Raw genomic sequence first — 22,200 nt, 5'->3', positions numbered from 1 at the left:
TGTTTCTCCACCATGCAGGACTGCAGCAATATGTGGCTGAATTTGCTATTCAGACAAAATGGTTGCTGATTCCGTGGTGAACAGTGACATCCGGTGGTGGTGATCTGGAATGACAGTTGGGGAATTTGTGGACTGAAAATCCTCAAGAGCTGCATGCAACACTCAAATTGTAGGAAAAAAAATCGTAATTATTATTAATTTGAGTATGTTCGGTTTTTTTCAAGGATGACTACTTTAATATTTAAAATCGGACCAAGCCTTAAAAAAGAAAACTCGCAAATGTTCCTTATTTAATTGTTTCTTTGACTCCCTTGTGGACACAATTGAACATAAATATTGAAACATTGGGTTGCACAAGTGCAACATTTGTTGGTAAACAATATCCCCAGTGACAATACAGAGGTAACAGTTGTCACTTTGAAAACATCTACAGTTCAGAAGGAGAGAATAAAATAAAAAATAAATTAAACAAAAACATCAGTACAAAGCAAGGATGGATAAAGGGACATGCTGGTCAAATTGAATTTTCTCTATTCCAATGAAATATTAATATTTGCAGGCATGTTGTGTTACTTGAGCCAGCCAGGAAACGCAACTGTTGGTCCTCTAAAGCTCTGCTTCAGGATCAAATAAATGATGCCTGTTTTTTGAAAATGATGTCCAAAGCACAGGCACTTCTTCTCTCTTTTAATGTCATTGTGTATAATATTTGCACACTGAGGGGAAAAGACGGGATTTAACATAAATTTTAGGGTCACACACGAGAGGATGAACATGAAAACATTGAGCACCGGAAGTACAAACACAGGGTAAGTGCCTGAGTTTGTGGAGCGGCTGTTAAATCACTGCATTGCATACTGATAACCATGATGACCACACTGGAATGCACTGTTATAAAGTTGTAGACTAGATATTTTCATACCAAGAGCCAGAGTCCTCTTGAATCTACACAAAAAGCATCATTCATGCAGGCTGTAATATGATGCTGTGCCTTGTTTTTAATAGGGCACTTGTATATATCGATATCACACACACGGTATAAAGCTTCTGTTTGAAGTGGTCACGTTGCCATGATACAAGGAATGTACTGAGGTAAACACGCAGTAATGAAATCACTCCTATAAAAGGATCATAAAGACTCGTCTGCATCTGGAATCACTGTTTATCCAAAATATTAAGATCTTTAAAATCCTTCTTGCTTTTCAAAATGTGAAACACCAGTTTACTGTGTCTGATAAAAGAGTACACCCCTGCAGTGTACTTGTGTAGCAGAAATGGGTCTGCACAGAGCAAAAGATAATATATAAGATATTAAAAGAGGGGGCGGGGGGTCATTTGGTCCATCGATGACACTAAAAAAAACATCACACAGGTATGATTCTATTAATTCGAACGACATTTTTTATAAGTCAAAGCAAAATCTGCCGAAAACAAAAGACAAATGCATCCACAGTTACATCTGCTACAACTGTGAGGGAACCAATATAACACAGATCAACTACTGCTGCTGTTTTAATATAAATATATAGCTGAGAGTTGTGAGCCCTCTTTGTGTGGTCTCTGTAATGGCCACACACACACAAAGTAAACATGCGCACGTCATCACGTTTTTCTTCCGAGGTGAAAAAATGTGACCTCTGACAGTTTTTACTGTTTGGTGTTGCTTTGAGCACCAGTTCAGTTCAACATTAATCGTAGTCCGTTCGAGCCGATTCACAAGTCTCAGTGAGACAAAGGATGCGAGCTCTTTTGTTCAGAGCCCTCCGTTTCATTCTCTGGAGAGAAATCACAGCTTCAAACACTCTGGATGGAGGCCTCAGATCAATGCTTGTTGTCTCCACACCGCAGCTTCTGTCCATCGCAGCTCAAATGTCTGAAGGAGCTCTTGTCTGTAACGCAGGTCTCAGCAGAGTCTACGTCCGGAGGGGCAGCCAGTGTCCGAGCCCTTCGAAGAACCTGCGCACGTTCACCACGTAGAAGTCCACGTTGTGGGTGAAGTCGGTGCAGATGTTGGAGTAAGTGTCCACCAGGGTGCAGTAGAGCGCGGTCCCGCCTATGCTGATCACCACGGTGACCAAACACAGCAGCAACAGGATCAGACAGGAATCCCCACCGACCTCATCTGCAAGTAGGAAACGGACAACCGTTAATTTGTGTGTGGTGTCAAAGTGTTTCCTTCCGCAGGATGAAGATTTCACCATCAGTCCTTTTTTTAGGCATTTTAAAGAACCCTCCAGTGTTTGTATAAAAATGTTGATGATTCTCAAGCTGCTTTCTCTATTCAATCAATACACACTTTAATAAAACCAGAACGATGGAGCTGTGCGGTGTTCATGACCGATCTTACGCTTGCTCTCCTCTACCTTGCTCTATGCCGTCCTCTGGCTCGCTGAAGCGAACTTTGCGTTTGGAGTTCTGTTTAACAGCAGTGTTGCTCGTTGGAGGCAAACCATCCAGAGACGCTCTCCTCCTCTTCAGGATGGACACCAGACCGTCTGGGGACGAGTTCTGATGGTGACAAAGAGACGAGAACGATGAGAACTCGTCGACAGCAAGTTTGGTCACATTATCCATCAACTCCATCATCCCTTATTTCTGTACGGATTGGTTTTATTTTAGCTTTGTTCATCAGTGCTGTTGGTAATGATTGTATTAAGGTAACCAAAGTAATGACAGAGACCGACACATCTCTAAATACATCCAACAAGGCAACAAACACAGACAGTGAAAATGAACACAGATGATGTAATAATGCCACAATAGTGACGCCAGAATAGCTCCCACTTTTTTTTTTTAAGTTAAAACCCAAAGTGCAGCCTTAATCTCTCTGCATCATTTTCATTTGTGTCATTGTCATTCTGAGTGACATGTAAGAACTCAGTAGAGTCTTTAGAGAAAGAAATCTATCAAAAAACATAAACTGAGGTCTAAATCGTATTTTATAAACTGTAGTTGAAAAGTCTTTGGAGATGTAACGTCTGATTCTGACTAGGAGACTTTATCATGTCTCAACCTTAGCGCAATGAACTTGAATTTTATTTAAATGAGGACATTAAAACCCCAGAATGAAATACGAGATCTAACATAGTCAGCGGTTTTCCATGAACAGGCTCCATCAGCAGGGGAATGGCCGACCTACAGCGTGGTCGGCGCTGGTCAACAGAAACCCAGCAGCGTTTTAGATGAATTGGAGCGGAGCCACAGAAGTTTGGCTGAGACGAGTAAACGCAGCGTTGGTGAAGCACAGGTGCAGCAGCACACGAGCACAAATTATTCTCTGTGTTGGAAAGACTCAGCAGGACGGACTAATCACGACGGAGCATGCTCAGTGTGCAAAGGGGGGTCGAAATCAGACGGGAGAAGCTCCGTACATTATTACCATTCATTGCAATACAGAGCTCCTGTGTGAGGTTCGGCCTGCAGTAACAGGAGAAAAGCTTTGCAGACCAAACACCCTAATGAAGAGCTTCTGACCTGTTTGAACCCTCTGAACAAACCGCAGAGCAGAAAGGACTCGCTGCTCCGTCGTATGCTCGCCACTCAAATGGAGTAATCTCTCAAGCTGTCGGCCTCATGTGCTGCCATAATTTATAGGTCAATTATTCTGCGTGGCCAGTGGGTCAATAACATGCTGAGTGTTGCACTGGTCATCACTTTCGCTTCATGCACAGAGACACGTGAGTATATGATGTCTGCCTGTACGTCAGCCGCTCTGGGAGCAAATCACAATTCTCTGCTGGTGGAAATTGTGATATTAAATGAAAATCTGCTTTGTTTGAGGAATCTGTCGGGACGTAAACGTCTGGAAATTTATCACGTGGAGAAAGATTTCACCCAGAACTGTACAGGTCAACCTCGCGATCATGCTGGAGGTAAAATCTCTGGCATTTATCCTGTGAGTGTCCACAGTTTCATCTTAATCTGTCCATCATTTGTTGATATTTCAGTCCAGATCAAACTGGTGGACAAACAGACAGGCAGACATCGCTGTCCCTAACGCAATGAAGCTAGCAGGCAAAATCCAGCCAATCATATTTACATATTTGGGAGGGGGTTAGCACATGAAGCAGGACATCAAAAAAAGGTCGTAGGTTTGAAACTGCTGAGTTGGCTGAGGCCTCTCTGCATGTTCTCCCTGCGCCTGCGTGGATTTTCTTTGAGTGCTCTGGTCCAACCAAAGACATGCATGTTGGGTTGATTGGTGATTTTAAATTGCGAATGCGATATAGGTCTTCTCCCACAGTCAGCTGGGATACGCTCCAGCACCCCTGTGACCCCGCACAGGATGAAGCGGGTCCAGATAATGGACTGACGGTGTTGAGTTAGTGATTGGGTTATTTATGTACGAGTGTTAGCACAGGCTGTAAGTCCGGAGTCTGCCGGACAGGAAAGAAGAGCAGCAAACAGAACTGAACTAACAGAAACATCCAAAGCCACCAAAGCATCATAAAACGTCACGTCATTCATATGTTTCTAATGCTTTATTCTGGGCTTCTGAGAGGACACAGTCTTTTTACACATCACATTGTTAACAGTGATCTATTATATTAATGGCTATAAGTTAATGCTGCTGCCTGCAGCTCAGTTTTCTTCAGCAGGTCAGAGTTTAGGTGTTTAGGTTGGCCGAGGACTGAATATATCTTCTTTTGAGAGCTACTACACTTCGACTTGACACGTTTGCGTTAGTTCAGCCTTGTTTGCTGCTGTTTGTCAAAAACCCAGTAGATGTCAGTGTTCCCAAAAACGTACAACTAATTCATAGAAATGTAGATACAAACTATTCCTTCAGGCCTGGCAGATGTTTATCATGAAATTAGGGCTACTTTTTTTTTACTCTCTTTGCTGTTCTTCCCAGCTGGAATTTGCCTGCAGCTCATTCCTCTGAGTTTTGATTTCTAAAATATGTTGGGGGAATTGTTAAGACAAAGGAGGAAGTGCAATCTTGCAAATAGAAAGCCCTCCAAAGCCACTCATAAAATGTGATACAACATTTGCAAAGAAAAGGAGTCCCTCCCTGTAAAACCCTCCGCTGGACTGCATAACAGTCATCGTCCTGAAGCCATTGATGCTTCAGCCTTCAGCCAGGACTGTTTGTTTGGACTCTGATTTCATCCCCACCTCCAGGAAGAGCCAGGCCTCTCCAGCTCAGGGGTTTGAGCCAGGACATGATATCTTGGCTCAGGCCGCCGCTCAATAATCTAACACATTTGGCTGGTTGGACATCCCCAAGAGTGAGGCCACACCAGTGAGCATGGGTGGAGGACGATGATCTCACGGAGGGACCGCAGAGATCACTGAAGGGCGTGTCCCAGCAGAGACAAAGAGCTGGTCAGGATGTGTAGCTGAAAGGAAAAAGTCTTCATTTCCATAGACGGAGAGTATAGCAGAGCGTGAAAACAGAAGAGAGACGAGCGAGGGAAGGAGGAAGGAAGATGGATGCAGACGTAGAGAGAAAGGAAATAAATCATGTTTGCACTGCATTTTTGTTTTGATACAATTTCTGCAGTCCACTCATTGACTTACATCAAATAATATTAGAAAGTTGACATCCCCTCTTCCTGTTATACTAATCAGCTGTGAAGGCAGATAGACAGACACTAAATAAAAATGGATTCCTACCCCGTCTGTGTGGGACAGTTTGTCCAGGTCGTTCTCTGAGGCCTGGGTAACCCCCGTCGGCCACTCCACCTTCACCTCCTCCTCCTCCAGCGTCTCACCACACTGCTCCTCCTCCTCTTCTACTTCCTGTCCTTCCTCATATGTCCCTTCTCCTCCTCCTCCTCCATCCTCCTCCTCTGTCGGCGGTGAGGGAAGCTCCGACTCTGAGGTCGTGCTTTTCTCTTTTTCTTCATCCCCATGTGTTTCAGGCGTGTTGTCTGGAATGTGGAAGAAACAAACGCCCATTGAGCGATTGATGGTTATTTATGAAGCATTAGGGTAGTTGGTGACTTTACTGTATATTGAAGGAGCACACCCATGTATGTTGAGGTGTCCCTGATTAAAAGGTCATGACACGGAGGAGATCTTTTATAAACATCAACCAGAATTTACACAATTTTGTCTCTTTTCCATTGTAAATAATGAGCTGAAGTGATCAAATAGAGCGTATTCTTGTATTTTTACAGTCCTGCACCATGAGGAAACACCGTCACATCACTTATTGGTTTTGAACGGCTGTTTTGAAACCTCTAATCAGGCCCTTTGGCCTTCACTGTCTTGTTTTTTTGGAGACAAAAGTAACCAAATTTGGATGAACCCCACACTGCCTCTCTTTAAGGGTTTATATCTAAATCACTTATAGAACTATTGTCAGATAAACCATCAGAACACTGATCAGGAGGGAATTTAACTATTGACATTATTTTCAGATCATTTTATATTCACACAAACATAAGTTAGAATAACAGATGAGTGAACTTCAAGTCTGTGCTTTACAGTGTTTCTTTTTCACACATTCAAATACACACACGACAGAGCTGCCATGCAAGGTCATGCAATTAGTGGACAACCCTCTGGCCCATCTGAGCCACAGCGGCTTGTTTACCTTTATCCTGCCGGGATTTTAGCGTCTCATTGTTGGTCTGACTGTCTCTCAGCGTCGTGTTCTGTGGAATGAAACATAGTCGACAATTCATCACAAAGAAAAAGTCTGAGATTAAGAAAACCCCAATAATAAAACAGGGAGGCTCACATGTCTTACCTGTTCCAGACTGATAGATGGTCTGAATGATGGAGACAAAGACAAGAACAGGCAGGCAGAGGGACAGAGAGGTGGAGAAAGATCAAACAAAGTTAATGGTTTGTTACCGAACTTATTAAAAACTTATTCTGAACATTCATCGAGCGTTTGCAACAGACACTGGCGTCTATTCTTCAGCCCAAATCAAACCCACCTGCATCACATGACCGTGGGCAGCAGTAACATACCAACAGAGTCAAAGCATAGGTGGGACACAACAGCGTCTGGCATGCAGGCCTCCAGTATTTGTCTGTGTCTCGCGGAAATTACTATACTGCGGAAATCTTTTCTATCCTGTCAGAAATATAGATTTTTCCATTCATTCCTGTGTGGTTTTTTTTCTTCACTGCATCCTCAGACATTATCAAATTCTTCTCTGGTGTATGACTCCTCGATGTGTTCGAAGCCAATTACAAAAAGGCAAAATGGAGGCTAAAAGGTTTCTGTCTGACAGTGATGGAAGTAAGGGGAGGAAGTGATGTTAGAGAGGAATTTACTGGAGATAGTGAGAGTGGTTCGAGTTTCTGCAGTCCGCACACGAGTCAAAACTTACGAAAACTCCAAATACAGAAAGACATAATGTGACATGATCTGAGTATTTATGACATAGAAATGTCAAAATGTGCGTGACGTCTGCTGCTGTGGAGTACCTGAGGTGTGTTCTGCACATCTGGCTCAGCCTCTCGATGTGTTTCTCACTGAAACTGTCCGTCTCATCAGACCGGCTGCTCTCAGTGTCCTCCTTCTCCTTCCACTGGCTCTCTGGGAGCACATACGGAGGTACAGGTGCACACAACATAAATATACATACCTTCTCATTATATATATATGGCCATGAATTATATTTAGGTTTTTTTTAAACAGAGTTTATATTTGGAAAGAAACAGATGCATTCAGTACCCCAGTTCTCCTGCAGGGCGGCGAGGTTGCAGAGCAGACGTTCATGGTAGAGCTTCTCTAGCTGCAGGAACTGGATGGCCCATTGATCTGGTCGCATCACCAGTTAAAGATACAGAGCACACTCTACTACACAAACAGTGATGCGATCAATGTAAAAATCTCTGATCAGCAACACCTTTACATAGATTAGTTTTATCATGCTGGCTTTTAAGACTTAGTGGCTTTAATTACCTATAAATTATTTTGACAGTACAAATGTCTTCGGTCATGTTTAAAACACAAATAGAAAAAAAAATCCAGAATGATGTTAAAGATAGAAGATGCAGAATACAACATTCATGTAACATTATCCTGTGCAGAAGTGTTCATTTTCATGACACCAAAACAACTAAATGCAAATTTGGACTAAAATTTAGCAGGCTGGTGACTCACAGATGCACCTTTCTATAAAACAATAACTATAAACAAAGACAAGCACATTGGCAGCAGAGAAAAAGGGCTCAGCTGGCTCATCATCAAAAGCTTGACTTTAAGTCAGTCTGGGTATCAGACTGCTAGCAGCAGCTTAATATGTAAGAACAGAAAATGACAGAAGAAACTTGTCTATTCACCAGATACCATTAAGAATAGAGGCAGAGCAAATCAACCATCCGCCAATATACATGTGAATAGTAACTGGTCATTTTGAAGAGGTATAGACCAAGGTGTTGACATGTTATAAATAAAAGTAAAAGTACACAAGTATTGGCATCTGAATATTCGCTACCAAAATTAATCATGGCGAATGGTCCATTTTACAATTATAATGTAGGGTTGTAATTAGAAATGAGTTCATGTGTTTACTTTAATGTTACAGCTGGTAAAGTAGGGCTGTTGTTTTTTTTTTTAGGTTAATGTGCCGCTTTTTTGGGAGCTTAACCTAAATCTGCAAAGTCATTTTTAACTAAGCTGGTCAAACATGACATGTAGTGGAATAAAAGTGTAAAGTATAAAAAAAAAAAATCAAAGAACACTCAAGTAACTGCTCAAAGCTTTCTGCTGTGGTAATAGATGAAACATCGGTAGAATCATGTGTCAAAAAAAGTAAAACCGCCACAGCTAACAATCTGCAGCAGACACGTTTTCTTTAGTGTGAAAACGCATCAATCTGGACAAGGAATGCAACAAAACTTAGATACCTGTGATGTAACGTGAGGCTCTGTAAGCTGTACTGGAAGAGATCACTGTGATGCTGACCAAATGTTTCGATAAAAGGTTAAAGTCGTGACATTTTGTTGCTTCAGTGGGATTCTCCTGTCACGTTTACATATCAACAACCTGTTCTCCCAGATTCTCCCTCAACAGTCTGCCATGCTGTTGCTGCTGGACATGTTTCCTTTCCTGCCTCCTGATTCCTCTCTTCCATCTATACATTACGAATTCTCTGTCTCTCCACTCACACGTACACATAAATGCACGCCATCCTCCTTGCAGCAAGACAGGCCGGCAGATGTTGCCGGGGCAACAGCACAAACAGCGCCAGAGGAAACTACTACTGGAAGCCCTTAGGGCTTTGAGCCAAAGTATGGGGAACACCCAGTGCCTGATAGGCAAATGAGCAGATAGAAAACAACAACATGACAGACAATGATGTGACCGATAGCCAGCCAGACAAACAGAGGAACAGATGACTGGAGGTTTTTTTTCCTCTGACATCTTTACAGGTTCAAATTCATTCTTCATCAGACCAGGACAGGATAAAAACAACAACTTGTAAATCCCCCATCTGCTCTTATTGTGGACCCTCACCAAAGGTAAACCCCTTTACAGCCAAACACAGTCAAAGCACTTACACAACAGAGTTGATATGACTCTCCTACATCTTTTTTCATCATTACATGTACCCGTCTGACTCAGCTGGGAAAAATGACACAATGCATTAAATTCTGGAAAACGTCACAATGCATTACAAGACTCACCGAGCACCAGAAAGGATACAGTCCTCTTTAACCGAGTAGGCCTCTGCAATCTGGGGAAAAAAAAGATAATTGATTGGACGGGAGGTACAGTAAGCTGAGTCACACTGAACCTACTCTGTGGTATAAAATAACCGAAGTCATGTGACGGCATTTCTCGGTGAACCATTGTCATCAACCCATGACTCATCAAAGCACCGAGTGGTCTTAAACCACACGTCTTTGTGCTGAAAAATGTCATCCAACACTAATTAGGGCGTTCAACAAAATGTAGATGTTTTTTGTCTGAAATTCACCAAATCCCATCAAAGATGAGGATCACATGGCGGTGTCAGACCAGGAACCAGCACCATGCAGACAACCTGTAAGAAATGAAGTCACATGTAACTACTTATGGTCCAGATTAACATGTTTTTGTGGCCTTGTTTCCCATCTCCATCACCAGGACACTGTTTCATTTAGTGCATTAAAAAATGGAAAAGTTTCCCTTCCTGAATATAAATCTGTAATTCCACGACACAACATAGTTTCAGGGTTGCAGCTGATAAGTATTTTAATTTATAATAAAGACTGCAAATAACACATGACAACATGACTTTTTGCTTGTTTTATGAGACCCTAATCCCAAGATATTAAATATACTATCTTATATGCATCAAAGAAAGAAAATTATTCTGAAACAAAAAAATATTCGGTATTACTGAATGAAAAATGACTGCAACCAATAAATTATTTTCTATTAGTCAACTAAATCAATTATTGTATTAATCATTTTAGGTATAGTTAGTTTCCAGTTAAGTATTTCTACATTTATTTTGTACCATACAGTTGTGTCTTCAGTGGCCTGTAGTTTCTCCATATTTTTGAATATGTTATTACACCTATCTCTACTTTATACGAGGGGCAATCCAAAACCAATGACTCTCCTGTTTGCATTTGTGACATCAGCAAGGACCTGAAACTTGAGCAGAGAGAGCACACATAAAACTTTGTGTCAAATGTTTTGGGAATAGAAAGATGCACTCTAATCCATCAATTAGGGGCAACACACTTTGAGCAGGCGCATTGTGTAGTTGGAGAACCAAAGATGTCACAGAGCATCCCAGTAGAAGTCGGTGTTGACAGTCTGACGAAGGGGACGAATTCACAACCAAGAAAATCCACCCCGGGTGCTCCGGACCTGACGCACCTTCTTTGGTCTTGTAGCCACATTCTGCCCTTTTGAAACGTAAATGCCACTTAAAACACCTCGCCCACCTTATCGCTTCATTGCTGCAGGCTTTCTGAAACATTTCAACTGTCTCTGTCACCGATTTTCCCAATTTAACATAAAGTTTGATGGTCGCTGTCTCCTCAAGTCCACGCTGAAATCCCTGGTGAAAAGACTAGTTCTTTTGCTTTAGACAAATGAGCCTTTGACATTTTTCTGTGCACCAAAATAGCAGGTGCTCCCATGTATGACCTAATATGGAGCTTAATTCCTGATAGAGTATCGTAGACACTGACCATGTTTCTGCTTAAGGAGGGCCGTAGTTACATGTAGCATCGCTCACACCAACACAACTTCCTTGTCATTTGACTGACATTGTGAAAACAACTCCCACTACGTGTCTGACTCTTACAGTCTGGATCATATAAACTACTTTTTCCGAGTCAGACTGACCTCGGCTGCTGCACATTGCCACTCCTTTTCTGTCCCACTATTTGAAGCAAAACCGTTTATCTTTGGTACCATGATTTCTGCAGTTGGCAGCGATGCAAAGTAAACTACAAGCTCCTCAAAGCTCTGCAACAGTGAGACAAACGAATCCCATCCACAATGCTGTGAGGAAACTGAGATTACAACGTGAAACCGCTGATGTTTTGCGGTGATCCTTTTCAACGACACAGAGCCGGAGGCAAACTATATTTATCACACTGCTAATTAGTATGTCAGTTGAACACCATCATTGTGATCTGAGGCAGGGTGCTGACAAACACATGAACAAAAGAGTTGCCAGTTCAATTCCCTGCACCTGCACAGTAGAACATAATGTTCCTTTCTACTTCCACTAACCACTGCTGATGTCTCCTTGAGCGATGCATTTACAGAGGGTGACTTTCAGACAGCGGACTTTTTAAATTGTAAACCAAGCCGTATCTTATTACATTTGCTGGTGGTGAAACTCTACCAGGCTTTTCTGATCCATTTCCGAGGCACCGGCTTTGTTATATTTGCCTCCGCTAACAGAGAAAAGATAAGACTTTATGAGCAGTGCAGAAGGACCGCCACGCAGAAACAAGATATACTGTAGCTGTAATAAATATATGAGGATGCACACACACACACCCACACACACACAAAGCTTTTCTGTCAGACTAAATAAAGACGCGTAGCCTTCCCTCTGGATTTGGGAGAAGATCTTCCTCTCGGTTGTTGAGCAACGCGCGCGTACACACACATACACACACACACACACACACACACACACACACACACACACACACACACACACACACACACACACATACACACACACACACACACACCTGGTGAAGGGAGTGTGGCAGCAGCGTGGAGTCACTGTTTTCTCCGAGGGACTGCAGGGAGGCCAGCAGCTCAGGGCTGGGGCCCTGTGGTCCATCTCTGGAGACGCTTCCTAGAAACATAAAACACAAACAAACTCTACAATGAAACATATCAAATGTGTCAAAGGTTTAAGTAACATCATAGCAGTAACCTGCAGCATCTTCACCTTGTAATGTCTGATCCCAGGATCTCTGCTGTTGTGTTACACTTGCTGAATCATCTGTGGTTGGTGTCATCAATCACTTACAGAATGTATTAGCATGAAATTATTACCAATATAACTCATAATAGTCCTAATGCATTTGTATATTGTCTTCTATGGTTCTGAATCGAGCTGCAACCAGCAGTGACGTCGCTCGTTGGTTTGTTAACGGCCGTTATGAAGCTTCGAGTTCGGAAATTGGCCATCGCCATCTTGCTGGCTTGGAGCAGTTTGGACCATATTTGGACGAGCTGGGGGGGAGCGAGCGGTGGATCTGACTCAATCCGATTGGAAACCCAAAGATACTACGTCCTGCCCACCAATAGCTGTAACCTGACTGCACCACAGACCTGTCAATCAAACAGACACGCCTCCAAAGTAACCTATTTTTAAAGCTTATTTTCAAACTCATGATGGGATTGTTTTAAGATTGACGGCCAGAAAACTAATCAGAAGGAGCGAGTTTAGCTAGAAAAAATTCTATTGACTGATCATTTTTGGAGACCAGTTGAATAGGAGTCTTTGGAGCTGGAGGCTTTTTGGAGCCAACCTCTAGTGTCACCTGGTGGTATTACAGCTTAATGCACTTCTGCATCGGCCTCATTTTTCAGACCCGGAAGCTACGTCCACTTTCATATACACTCTCTGCTCTAGAGTATTTTTGTCAAGTCTCCTCCCCCCGCGATGATGTCATCAGGGTTATCTCAGTTTTGGTGTTGGTGTTGGGAGTTTGAAAGACTTGAGCATCTACCAGGCAGGGGATGTCTGACAATGTGATGCTAGCGGTTGAATCATGGGAATCATAGGATCCAGCATTTTTGCAGCTTGACTGACAAAAAAGAAATTCATCATAAAGAACACTACTCCATTTTTCAGCGAAGGCTTGGTTCACGGTTAGGGTAAGGCTCATGTTAAGGTTTAGAGTTGGGAAAATCCTTGTGGCTACAATAAGTCTTCAGGAAATGAATGTAAGTCACGGTGCATGTGTGTGTGGGTGTCATCTCCAGGGGATACGCTACGTGCCTAACCTGACGGGCAAAACCTCAGCAGGTTGCTATTGGTGACAGCCTGCGAGCCCCTCGCCTGCCACCGTCACTGTGACAATTAGTCACGATTAGCTGTAGCCAAACGGTGCAGCACTTATGTAACAGCGCTTATCAACTTCAGCTGTATAGCACAGGACACACATCTAAGAGTATCGGCCTTGGCTTCCTCACAGCTTAGCATCATCCTGATCATCTTAAGCTCTGCTTTTTCCAACCGTGGTCCGCAGATGGATGATAAGCTTTGAGTTGTTATGAAAACCTTTCAATCAGTATTCCTGTACAGATTGTGTGCTCTCCTTCTACTTTGCTGTGACTCCACTGTGCTATGAGATTAATAAAGTCAGTCAAGGGTTGTTAAAGGATGATGTACAATCTCTGAGAGGCATTTTATTGAATGAGCCATATATTTTTTGAGTGTCATTCCCACCCACAGTAGCTGATATACTGCACAAAGAGCTGAATCCTCCAAGGTGCCAAGAGAAAAAACACAAAGCAGTTGTATAATGCACACAATAAGAGAAAGACAAGTACTCTACCTGTGTCGCTGTCGATGAACACCCCTTCCGCTCTCTGTGTAGCCCCAGTTTCGGGACCTTTGAGCGGGCAGGTGTTTTTGTTACCCATCCCTTCTCCTTCCCCTGAAGCTGCTCGGAGACCCTCCAGCTGGCTCTCTTTTTTCCAGGCCTTCCTTCTAGGAGAGAGATCAGTGAACTACTTGAGAAAGTTTGTGCGGCAGTAAGTTCCCGGAAAAGATTCAAGGGCGCCTCGAGCACTGGTAGTTTTAGTTTGAGATCAGTCTTGACAGAGCATGTGATTCAATCCTCCATCACCTCCCCTGGGTGGCCAGAACAGAGAGGTTTGAAACGTCCACCACAGTCTACGAAGGCAGGGCTGTGGAAGATGTAGTTCCCAGCTCTCACAGGCTTTCTGCCGTCCTCCAGTCCTGTGTGGTTTATTTATTGCGCCTCTTCTATTTTTTTCTTCCACACCGGACTCAGCGTAGCTTCCTTTCCTTCTCCCCAGCAAGCTGTCAAAAAAATTAAGGCCATTTTTAAAAAGAGAACATCATATGCCGCATGCATGCAACGCGTTGTCAGAAGGAACAGAGGAAGAAAGAGTTAGATGCAAAGAGAAGCAGGACTGCTGGTGAATGGCAGTTATGTCATTGACTAAATGGGTCGTCTTTGTGTCTAAACTATGACTACCAACTGAGGCATGGTAGAGTGCTCCCTTCTGAATGAATCTTGGGTTGAAAATAACGTCATAGTCGACTGTGTAGAAGAACAATTAGCAGTGAGTATGTCACAGACAGACAGCACTCTGTGCGCTATTTATAATCCAGAGTCAGTTCTTCCAACATAAAGGTCTTAACGTTCAGGATGACATGTGTTCTGGCTCTATCCGTAAATATCTCAAAATATTGTAGAGAGCCATTAATGTTTGGACAAAATTGCTGCCAGTCCATCACATAATTGGATATTTCAGTCTGGATTTAAGTGGAGGACCCACAATGTCAACGGGCATACCTGATGTCACGTCGGTAGCACAGCGAGAACGTGATCACTTTCCACTATTCTCTGGAATTTTGTTGACTGAAATGATCAATTATTAAAAAAACATTATAATAATAAATGGATTTAACATGAAAATAGAAAAAAAAATTGAAAACAAAGAATGGGATATTAATACAAACTAACAAATATAAGGGTTTTTTTTCCAAATACAAAGTACGGCCAACTAGCTAGTTAATCAGCTGATAAGTGTTGAGCTTTAAAGTGCTATCTAGCTATTTTTCCATGTTTGTATGTCTTGGCACCAAAGGGCGTACTCATCTCAGCATTTCATAGAAACCCTCTAAATCTTCCTAAACTCAGCAACTAATAATTCACCGAGTGAAGTTTCAAACACACAAAAGGTGTAATTCACCCATCAGTCCACTACAACACATCGTGTCAGTAAGGTGCCTTCGGCTTAGCCAACAAAACACGAGTGGTTTGGTTCAGGAAAAACTACCTGGTTAGGAATAATAATCTTATGTAATCTATTCTAAATAAAATGTAAAGTAATGTTACATACATCACGTGAGTTACTTAATGTACATTACGCAAGTTAAATACGTTTTACTATGTAAGTAAAGTTACATTTCATTAAAAAAAAAAAATCCAGGTTGACTTTTGCTTCCTCAGACTCGAACGCAGGTCTCCTCTGTGAAAGTCCTGCGCTCGCTCCATCCAACACCTTCGATATCTTCCCGACACGGACTTTATCACTCTTCGTACTCCGTCACATGACCTCCTCCCTCCACAGTCATACATACAGTACGTGTTCTTTTCACGCTTAGACGAGGCAGAACATGACGCTGACATAGTGTCCTCGAGTGGACTGAAGGGTGTATTAGACACTTTGCTGTGATACATGACACAAAATCATATATGGTATTGCATGAAAGTGTCAAATATATAAAAGCTCCATTTAAAGGCCATAAACTGATGTTTCATCCAGATCCATGATGCCTGACAAGGTAGGGATTAAGTGTTTGACCTACAGCTATTTCCCATCAAGTTCCCAAGGGTTTACCTGCAACGGTGGACAAAAGGCTGACATTATCAGGAAGAATGACCTTTTACAGGGAAGTCGCTTTAACCTCTAACCAGTCCTGTCACTGACGATTATCCAGAGAAACCATACACTGCTTTGTGAAGGCTTTGTGAATTTTTTTAGACCTTGTTCCATCTTGCCAGTTTAGTTTTTCCTCCTATGACGGTTTGAGAGGCGATCACCGTTTTAATGCTACAGACCTGCGTCCATCTGCTCAAATCACACCTGGTGCAGTTTCACACACAAACTCCTCTACAGGCTCCCAAATACAGTGACCTCATCTCTGCATTGGTTGAGAATGAATTAACTATGGCTGCCATGCTGTAGATAAAAGATATTTCCGCCTCATGAAACTTGCATTTTCAGCCCGAGTGGTCCGAGAGCACGAAAGCTGTGTGATACTAAGCTTCCACGCAGCATTTTAGCAGTCATGTGAACGTCGTGAGATCTGCAACATGGAATGTGACACAAAGTACAAATGCCGGGAGCAGAGACTGACTCATAGGATGTTTAGCATAACATTAAGAATGATGCGAGGGAAGGTCAAGTTGAAAATCGATGTTAATTGTACTAAAATATGTTGCGACAGTTGTGGGTTTACTTTTACAGTGTTTTGCCTTCTGAATTGATTCATGCTGAAAACTATCTTTACTAAAACCTTCTACTTTGTACAGTACTTGACAGTGTGGCTGGCTGCTAGCTCTAGCTTCAGATTTACTGTAAAGATATGAAAATGGTATTGATTTTTGTATAAACATAGTTCCAAATATCTCAAATTATTCTTTCTTGTCCATCAGTTTTCTTTTGTGTTCTTTTGAATGCTAATTAGTTCTCTACTCCATGTGACATTTGCTGTTGCCTTTACTTTTCCTCGCCAAGCATATAAAGGAACCGATGGTGGCCATGTTGAACACATAAGCCCACTCTCGAGCCCAGGTTTGGTTTCTCCATTGTGGGCTACTGCAGAAACATGGTGGTGCAACATGAGGTGGTTCCAGAGAACAGGAACTTTTTCATAGTTGTAAGAACTGCAGGAGGAAGTACCTGCTTTTTTTTTTTTTTGCTGAAACCGACAACCATTGTAGTTAGAACTTCATCTTGAGGGACTTTTTTTTAGCTCCTATAGGACATATGGTGACTGGTTCATTGCTTTACATTGCCATCCGACAGCCTTTATCACAGAAATAACTAAAACCGTTACATCACTCAAAGGCGCCAGATTCCTTTGTCAAAAACAGTGATTTTGCCTGGCAGAACTTGAGAGTTGCTGGTCTATAGTTTGTAGAGTTGCAACAAATCATATTTTAGCCAACAGACCAAAGACCCACCTAAAACAATCTGTATTAGTTTAAGTGTATGTTATATTTAGAATACTTTCACCACTTGACCTTTCTGTCACACAGCCCTTTCAGACGGGGAACTGCAACAATGAATCGCGCTCTTCAATGCCACCAGACTCATTTGATAAAAACGATCATTTTACCTCGCAGAACACGGGAGTTGCTGATCTACCGCGGCCTCAGTCAGTTTGTTTGTTTGTGCTATTGAGTGACTTTTGTGGTGTTTTAACAAGTTATTTGGAATCATAACTAACACCTAAGTCACACAGTAGCCAAGATACCTACTATGAAAGTGTCAAAACACTCCACGGAGAAAAGCACACAGTCCATATTCAACACCTATGCTGTTTGGACAAGCAGTCTGGACTTCTGCAAGTTTGTGATGTCACAAAATCACACTCATGTCATATGTGCACAGCACAACCCACAGTCCAACCATTTATGCAGAAGAAAATACCAAGCAGTCATTCAGTCGCGGTGCTAGCAAGTTACCAGATCGAAGAAAAGCTGGCCTAGGCGTCCATCACTCAGAGAAAGTCAGCCAATCAGAAGACTGATATCGGTGAAGTCTACCTTAAAACAAAACAGACACAAACAGCCTGGTCGTGGTAGAGATTCAGCGGGAAGCTTAAGACAGAAGATGTAAAAATGTATTCAGATGGTTGGATGGATGTCAAGATTGCAAAAAAAGAGTGTCAAATATGGGACCTTTAAGTTTGGCTTCAAACGCCTCTGAAATAAATAACAATGACGGCAGCCTGAAAGGTAGAAAGAACGCTACAAAAAAAAAAATTAGCTTAAAAAGAAAAACACCATTAATATGTGCATTTGATATAATCCTGACAAAACTACATGCATCTTGCTGCTGCTACTGCCTCTCGCAGCTGCGAAGAACAAACGCAGCATTTAGTTTGTGCTGTTCTTACTAAAGTTGACTGTCGAGTGGTTTCAATTATTTCCCATTAAAACAAATGTCGCACAACTGGGTGGCCGCGTGCGTGTTGTGCACGTGTCTCTGACGTTTTCGTGCACAACGAACCCTCGCGCTCATTAAACGTATTTTTTTTTTTTTCTACCCAGATGACATTTCCACGAGTCTTCCTCATTTATTTATTTTGTATCACACATGACATGGACATTAAGGCTGTGAAGAGGCTGATCTTACAGAAAGAGCACCACAGCATCCATATGTCCGCGTGTCTGTAAAGTAGGCTGTAGACTTTACTGCGTTTCTGGTGTTACTCCTCTTTATTGTCGTAACAAATTTCCCATACTGCTGTGAAACCCCTCTAACACGTAAATTACCCAGCTGTTATTAAAAGAGACCATCTATCGTCTTCCTGTAAATTCGTAATAACACGGAATACACAGCTCGGGTCTGAGGGATGGAGAGATGTACTCACTGCTGGGTGATGTCTCTCAGTTTCGCGTCTGGACATCAACGCCCCGAAACAGCGTCGCGGTGTTTTCCCCCCTGTTCTCCCCGTCGGCCTACAGCAGCAGCCCCGCAGACCTCTCTCTGTCACCCGTCCGCCTATCACACTCTCTCATGCTTCTTGTTTACGGATTTTTATTTTTTTTTTTTTTCTGCTTCCCCTCATTTCAGAAAAACACAAGTCCTACATGACATGTTTATTTCTTGACGTGTGCTCGTGGCGGAGGCTGCCATCTTCCGGCAGATGTGTCCCACTGGCTCGTGGCTGTGTCAGCGGTTATGTAACCGCAGATAAAGCGGTCATATGATGGGGTGATGTTAAAATGATAAACCGTGCACCGGATTACAAGGAGAAATGTTCCAAATGTGCATCGCCTGTTCGTTGTATTGTCACGTTTATATAATCAGAATGGATCGATTATTTAAACTGATCAGATTTATGAATTACACGTCAGTCATACTAATTGTGGTATATATTCTGAATCCGTCTATTCTTCTTCTTTGTCATCATGGTCTCACTGTAAGTCTATATACACGGCAAACATCAAATGTTTCAACCTCAAATCCTTTGTCCTTTTGATATGTGAAAATATGTCACTTTCATACAGAGACTGGATATTAAGGGGACACTTTCCTCTGAACACATCAGCCCCACAAGTCATTTTAAGATGTAATATTGTTTAATAAGAAGCAAATTAGTTGTAGCTATAGTTCAGGTAAATCCCAGGAAATAACACCATGTTCTTCGGCCAAATATTTAGATTGAAGATGTATAGTTTTGTTACATGTGGTATCATATAAGTAATGGAAAGAAATTGGAAAGAATTAGAGGAATGTGCCAAATGAACACATCATTCATCAGTGAGAGTTTGAATGAATCAAAACACTCGGCTTGTGAAATAATACTCACTGCAATATCACGGGATATTTGTAGGCACCTTAACATCTGTGATATCAATGGACTCTAAACCATTTTTGAACCTGTAGCTTACATTATATATTTTAGCTTCTTTTTTTTTTTTTTTTTTAAATCATATCAAAATTTTAAACTTCTCAGAGGGTGTGTGTGTGTGTGTGTGTGTGTGTGTGTGTGTGTGTGTGTGTGTGTGTGTGTGTGTGTGTGTGTGTGGTGTGTTTGTCCTGTGTGGGTCTCATGAAGAGGATTTTCTTGAACTTCAGATGAGGCTAAACAATGAGGAATTGGAGCAGAAAGAGAGGGATTGCAAAGTCAGGCAAGAAAGTTTGCGTGTGTGTGTGTGTGTGTGTGTGTGTGTGTGTGTGTGTGTGTGTGTGTGTGTGTGTGTGTGTGCGTGCGTGTGTGTGTTTCGCTCCAGTTTGTCTTTCTCTCCTTTAATGACTCCGACTGTATAATTGGGCTGCTTTAGGGCTGAACTCTGCTTGCTCTCATTACTTTTTCACTTCCTGTTGTTGACGTTGTGCTGCATCACATCAACGCAGGAGAGATTTCACTCCCTTTTTCTTTGCGCACGCATCCTTAAGTACACAAACACGCATACATAAAAAATGCCTCTAATCAGACACACAGATGTGACGGAAGCTCGAGCAGGAACATCATGACGACTTTAATTTTTGCTAATCGAAGGATGTACAGGTTCCGATGTCTCTAAACGAACACAGAAACTAACAGAGGTGTGGTCATTTCATTCACAGTGAAGTACAACATGCTGATTAATAGGATTCACAAAACAAACAGCTTGTGTGTGTGTGTGCGTGTATGTGTGTGTGTTTCTTCATGTTTGTTGAAGTGCATCGATCCAGGTAGAAATTCTTCTTCACTGCGATGCATCAGCGCATTGTCTCTCATTGGCTCATTAGACATAATGACGTTATTCCTTTAAAGTAATTACTCCTCCATTACACTGAGAGTACAATCCACATTTTCTATTCTTCCCTCTAATGTGTTTTAACAGTCGGTTTATTGATCACCGACCAGCCCTCTTCTGAAGAAACAGACAAGATTCACAATTTTGGTTTCTGTGTCCAGGAGCTTCAGAACATTGACGGTGTCCTTCAATCCTTGCTTCCCACCAGCAGCTGTTTGATTCTGGAAACTTCCTTCCTTACATCAGTTTCAAATAATGAAATACACATTTGTAATTGTTTAGCACCAAAGTCTATGTACAAAATGGCATCAAAGGTGGCTTGTTATTCCTTTTTAAACACCCAGTAGGAAAATAACTGTGATGGACAAACCTCCTCCAAATAAAAGATGACTAATTACTTCCTTCGTGAGGCAGCAGTAAACTTTGTTTGTTCAAGTACAGTATGTTGACTAACTAAAACTTATGATTTTCTGTAGCTCAATGATTCATAAGAAAGAGGAATATTAAATATAAGGAGCAGAAAGAACTTAAAGATCACATTAAAATGTTTATGTATTCTAAATCTAAAGAAAAGCACGATGTCCGCTTTTGCTACTTGTCAGTGAGTGAATGTGTGTACTTAAGATCTAGGTTGTGAATTTCCCCATAAATTTCTCAAACAGAGGGAAATCAGATGATTAACAAATTTACCAAAGTGCTTCATTTTGGGGCTGTAATTACCAGAGTAGCCCTGTCCAGATGTGTACCACACTAAAGCAGGTAAGACACCTGTCAGTCCACTACAGGATAGCGCGTCAGTGTCGTGTTCATTTTCTCGCACAGGCCTGAAAAGTACACCCATGTTTGAAGGAGGAGGTTGAGTGCAGAAGTCATGTGGTGAAGTACAAAGTGATTTGAAGGGTTAGGGGATGATTGGATGGAACAATCATAGGACTTTCACCTGAACGACAGGTGCTCGGATCCGTGAGAAACGTAAGTAAGTGTGGTAGCGGGGCGTGGTTTGGGTCAGCTGCAGGAGGGACTGATTGGGGGAGTGGTTCAGGGAACGGTGCCAGGGAGAGACTTAATTAGCGCAGGTGCATCGAATCACTGATTGTCTCTCTCCCCCCATAAAGTCCAGCAGTAGCACGGCTGTCACTCCTGGGGACACTGAGCAGGAGAGTGGCTGCGGATCAGATGGTGGGCGTGTGCTCGGAGGCACAGCAGGAGAGCACAGCGACTGTGACAGATCGATACTGTGGCCTAAATAAACACATACTGGAGCTGGTGCAGTGTCTTTGTGCTGAGGGGACCCGCGGTAGTAACAGACAAACATAACTTGTGTGACGTACCTTGAGTAACTTATGTGATACATACATGTCACATTACTGATGTAAAAGTTCTTATTCTAACCCAAACCAGGATCTTTTCCTGAATGTAACCGCATGGTTTTTGGTGCATAAACCTAACGCACCATTTCATGTCTGGACGAGGCAAAACGTGACACTGACATGATATCGTCCCAAATACTGACGGGTGTTTTACACGCTTCTGATGGATACCTAGTTGCAGCCATGGTAGTTTTATCCAATA

At 42.2% G+C, this 22,200-nt stretch overlaps 1 protein-coding gene across 1 annotated transcript; it reads right to left on the bottom strand.

Moving 5' to 3' along the window:
- Nucleotides 1-256: 256 nt before the first annotated feature.
- Nucleotides 257-19,032, bottom strand: cnstb (consortin, connexin sorting protein b). The gene is made up of 11 exons (XM_069158673.1): nt 18,753-19,032; nt 13,948-14,438; nt 12,124-12,233; nt 9,617-9,647; nt 7,640-7,726; nt 7,390-7,501; nt 6,701-6,722; nt 6,545-6,605; nt 5,620-5,876; nt 2,364-2,508; nt 257-2,122 (listed from the first exon to the last, which is right to left on the bottom strand). The coding sequence occupies exons 2-11, from the start codon at nt 14,033-14,035 to the stop codon at nt 1,914-1,916; spliced, it is 1,122 nt and encodes a 373-aa protein (XP_069014774.1). The 5' UTR covers nt 14,036-14,438; nt 18,753-19,032; the 3' UTR covers nt 257-1,913.
- Between the last annotated feature and the right edge of the window lie 3,168 nt (nt 19,033-22,200).

The sequence above is a fragment of the Embiotoca jacksoni genome, unplaced genomic scaffold, assembly GCF_022577435.1.
Source record: "Embiotoca jacksoni isolate LCO1_2020_lvr unplaced genomic scaffold, fEmbJac1.0.p SCAF_23, whole genome shotgun sequence".
Classification (NCBI taxonomy): Eukaryota; Metazoa; Chordata; class Actinopteri; family Embiotocidae; genus Embiotoca; species Embiotoca jacksoni.
Note: the sequence above shows the minus strand (reverse complement) of the source record. Positions and strands in the feature narration are given on the sequence as shown.

Excerpts from the sequence above, each read along its gene's own strand:
- cnstb (XM_069158673.1), bottom strand. The coding sequence starts at position 14,035 with ATGGGTAACAAAAACACCTGCCCGCTCAAAGGTCCCGAAACTGGGGCT. Across the intron at positions 5,877-6,544 it reads AAAATCCCGGCAGGATAAAG|ACAACACGCCTGAAACACAT; the intron begins GTAAACAAGCCG and ends TCCACATTCCAG. Across the intron at positions 2,123-2,363 it reads AGAGGACGGCATAGAGCAAG|ATGAGGTCGGTGGGGATTCC; the intron begins GTAGAGGAGAGC and ends TCCTACTTGCAG.